Source organism: Theobroma umbraticum, unplaced genomic scaffold (assembly GCF_002168275.2).
Source record: "Theobroma umbraticum cultivar Fairchild unplaced genomic scaffold, ASM216827v3 scaffold_130.0, whole genome shotgun sequence".
Taxonomy (NCBI): domain Eukaryota; kingdom Viridiplantae; phylum Streptophyta; class Magnoliopsida; order Malvales; family Malvaceae; genus Theobroma; species Theobroma umbraticum.
The window spans coordinates 3,833,312-3,837,305 of NW_018397264.1; the positions used below are offsets into that span (position 1 = coordinate 3,833,312).

Sequence of the window (3,994 nt, forward strand, 5' to 3'; positions counted from 1 at the left end):
AGATAGAGATGGAGAAATCGAGCTCGAGCAGCGAGTTGCAGAAGCTTGTAGAAGCCATAAAAATTTCAGAGGTAAGCCGTTTCTTTTTCCCTAAATCTACCATCTATTTCATTACCTTTCTTTTTAAGTAAAAAGTTTTTGATTACTAATTCATGAAATTAACTAAGGTTAAATAGGTGAGGGAAGACACTTGCTACCCTTAGGATCGTTCTCTATCTTTCTTGCACTCACGGAAATAGTAATGTTCTGTTTGGTTGTCGAGAAAATGTCGGATGAATTTTTTTTTGATAATGTACATTGCAGGTGGTTGAAGGTCGAGCTGAACTGATTGCTAAGTTGGCAGATTTACATTTATCTGAGCAATCTGATCTGAATTGTCTTCTTGAATCCCTAATTGTATCCACTCTTTGTTGCTATTTTGTTTTTATAAAATATTCTTCCTTTTTCCAAAATTTTTGGTATATAATTTTGTTTTTCTGTTTTAATTATGCAAAAATTTCCCCTAATTTTTGCTTCTAGAAATGAAGAATGCTGGGAAGGATTTTAAGTTTACACGATATAGGTAGAGTTTTTCTTGAATAAGATTTGACTGTCCCCTTTGCTTGGCATGTTAATTTCATTTCCTTGACAAGAGAATGGGCATTTTGGGAAGATTATACTTGCTTGGATGTGTCACAGTGCATGTTAAACAAGACTATTTTACATGTGGCTGCAAAGTATCTTGATTCAGATATTTCTGGGTGTTTATTACAGTTTCTTCTACTTGGAACAAAGGTATGTTTATTTCTATTGGCCTTATATGTTAGAATTCTGTTGGTCCTTGCTTGAATGTGAAGCAGTAGCAGCTTCTTAAGCATGTTGACTTATGTGTGTTTTAGGCAAGCACATGGTGTGGGAAGCATCTTAAAATGACTGTCACGTCAACTAAGGAATCTCCAGAAGAAGAACATCACGACTTCTTTTACCAGGTAGATGTACTTGACAGTTTGAGTCTTCATTCTTCTCTGAAGAAAAGTTGTTAGTTGTCACTGCATTTTCTCTTTTGTTCTAGATCAAATGATCAAGTGCCATCTTTGCAAACTATATCCAAGTATGAATGATGTTATTTGTTTTTATCCCCTATCTTCTACCTAGAACTTATTATTTTTACTTTTTTTAGTCTTAAAAGATTTCTTGCATGGGGGTGTCCTGGATTTCTATGATTGTTGCTAACTTCCTAAATTCAAATCAATCATGGTATATTGTTATTATTTTATGTTGAAGGCAGACTTGGTAATTTATTAGTATCCAACATGAAATTGAGCATAGGTTCTGCTGATATTGTACAATTAACTGTGCATTGCATGCCTGAATCTGATGGCCTAATAACGTCAAACCACAGTGAAGGTAGCTCTTCTATTTGTTTGCTTGCTACAAGGCAGTCAACCCAAGGTAGTGTGAACATAATATTTATGCATTAAAAACTACTTTGAGGTATGTAAGAGTTATTCCTGATTGAGCATGCATATCATACTAAGCTACTTCATTTACATTTCTTGATCAATCTCTCCATTGCTTGAGAGCTAAAGATTTCTCCCTATCCACAACAAATATCATCTCCTTTCAGTGGAAAAATTTAAGAGCTTTTCCTTTGGTGTTGACTGTTGAAAAACTTGTGTTGGTCTTCTAATATGAAATGCTTGCATTTTCTTAGATTCTACAACTCCATGGACATCTGTCCTGGGTATGATAGTCTCTTTGTTACAATCGCACCTCATATTATCTTAGAGATATTCTTAATTTTGCAGTTGCTGCTGGATTTTTTGACCTTCTCTGCCGCTTGCTTTACAACTATGACAAGAGACTCTGTTTTGGTTGATCAGGCATCGATGGTGGGTGTTGAAAAATTCATTCTAGAACAGTTGAATCTAGAAAAAGATGCAATATCTGAAATTAAGGTACCTAATTCTTGCATTTTCTTTGTCAAAATCTTCCTGCAATATCATCTTAAACCTTTGTTTTATCCATATTTTCATTTTTGGATTTCTCCTGGAGATAAATTATTGTGAAGAAACAATAATTGTGAATTTTTTCCCTTCTTGGAAGGTGGTTTCAACGTGATATTATTTTGGTGTAATGTTAGTATTGCAGGAGATTAGCATTGCTGCATATAGGGCAAACTGGGTGTCAGTTGCACAACCTTCGGTTTAGAGTAAAAAAATTGTGGAATGCAAAATGTCAGGCTTTTTGAAAAGAATCACAATCAATTATCAGATGAGTCAACTTTGAGATTCAACTTTATGCTTTAGCATTCCTGTTCTCAATCAGTGAAGTCTAACTGTGGTTGACGTGGATCACTTGGTGAATGTAGGGAGATTTATAGAAATAAAACTAGTGGCTTGCTTAACTGCATGTCATCTTTTTCTAATTTGCTTATAAATTTTACAAAGAATAGTCCAATCTTATCTATGATTTCTATTTTTTTTCTTTAATAAAGGTTCTAACATACAGTTAGTGAATCATGCTCAAGATGAGGTGGAATTGTTGTTTAAGATGTCTTTTACATTTTCAACTTAGCCTGAACTATGATCTATTTACTAGTCAATTAGATAAGCTTTAGCACTTCCTCACTTTGTTGTTACCCTTTATTCACTTTGGAATGGCAACTTCAACAATTGTAGTTTCTTCTTTTGATATTGCTGTCTCTCAATATGGATCATATGTTTTTTTGTCTAAATTTGTGAGTCATAATTCATACAATTAAAATGTCATAACACCTAGCATTGAACTATTTCATGTCTGAAACCATTTTTTTATCAAGAAATTGAATTTGCTTCTTGTCAGTGCTTTCTGTTATAAATCTGAAGAATCTAGTTGGCATCACCTGCTGATGAAGTTTGGACATTTTCTCAAACAGAATATGGATTCAATCAGTGCAGAGATTTTAAAGGCTGTCCAAGCAGTCATTGATGCTGTCATAAGACTCTGCAAGGAGTATTTACAAGTAATAAATTGGGAGGTTTCTGCTGCAGAACCTGAAAATGATGAGCATGATATGAACTGTGAACAGGCATGTGTTACGAATCATATTATGAGCATAACAACAGTTACAATAGAAAAGCTATTTGAATTGGGCATTTTGGCTGCAAATGGCGGTGGAAGTCTTGTAACCATTCTTAATGTGTCATGGAAAGGTGTGGTTACCTTACTTCAGCAAGGCAAGGGCAAATTAACAGTAAAAGTGAAGGTAGCAGATATCATTGTGACTTTAATTTCACTTGTCAATGGTTCCCTGAAATGTGCAGCTGAGGCTTGGTCTTCTCCTCTGAAGGATACTGTTTCTGTAACTGAAGCTAGAAGGATATTTGTTCCAATAAAGTTTTACCTGATCAATGCAGTAAAAATATCTTCCTTATATCCATGCCAGGCATATATGGTTTATAGAGACTTAACACTCTGTGTCGTGATACTCTCAACCTTTAAATTATCATTGAACCATGAAAAACTTATGAAAAATGTCAGTGAAGTGATGGCTGAACTTTTGGAGAAAACATCCTTGGATTTGCTTATTTCTTTGCTTAATTCAGCTGATGTGAAGCAGGAACTCAAATATGAACTTGTAGACTGGTTATTCTATGACGACTGCTGGTCAAATGATGTTAATGAAGATCCTGTTAGTAAATGTCGGACGACTTCAATGGGTGAGATCTTTTCAGTGAGTTGTGAAGCTATGCCTAAGTCAAGAGTATTGTTGCTTGGTCGAATGGTACTTTATTCCAGTTTTCTGAGATACTCCTTTGATCTTGAGGAAGATGTAAAACTTGTGATTGCCAGAAAGCTTGGTTGGTTTATGAACATAATAATTGATGAAGAGGTTTACTCTTTCATTCTTGTTTCACAGATTCCGGTATTGTATGTTTCTGGAAAAACTGTGGAATTAACTTGGGAGCCCATATATTCAGCTCTCTTGCATGCCTTAAAAACCTTCGTGTTAGTGGTATCTTCGACTTTAGCA

General features: G+C 34.8%; 1 protein-coding gene across 3 annotated transcripts in view; it reads left to right on the forward strand.

Moving 5' to 3' along the window:
• The first annotated feature begins 6 nt into the window (after positions 1-6).
• Positions 7-3,994, forward strand: part of LOC110421735 (holliday junction resolvase) — a 5,953-nt gene continuing 1,965 nt past the window's right edge. The window contains exons 1-6 of one of the 3 annotated variants that reach the window (XM_021435397.1): positions 7-71; positions 304-396; positions 640-774; positions 879-968; positions 1,788-1,937; positions 2,897-3,994. The exon at positions 2,897-3,994 is cut by the window's right edge and continues 500 nt beyond it. In XM_021435397.1, coding sequence (XP_021291072.1) covers positions 9-71; positions 304-396; positions 640-774; positions 879-968; positions 1,788-1,937; positions 2,897-3,994 — 1,629 coding nt within the window. In that variant the 5' untranslated portion in view covers positions 7-8. Of the gene's footprint in view, positions 72-303; positions 397-639; positions 775-878; positions 969-1,787; positions 1,938-2,823 lie in introns of those variants that run through there. The other 2 variants (XM_021435398.1, XM_021435400.1) reach the window with 2 other exon arrangements.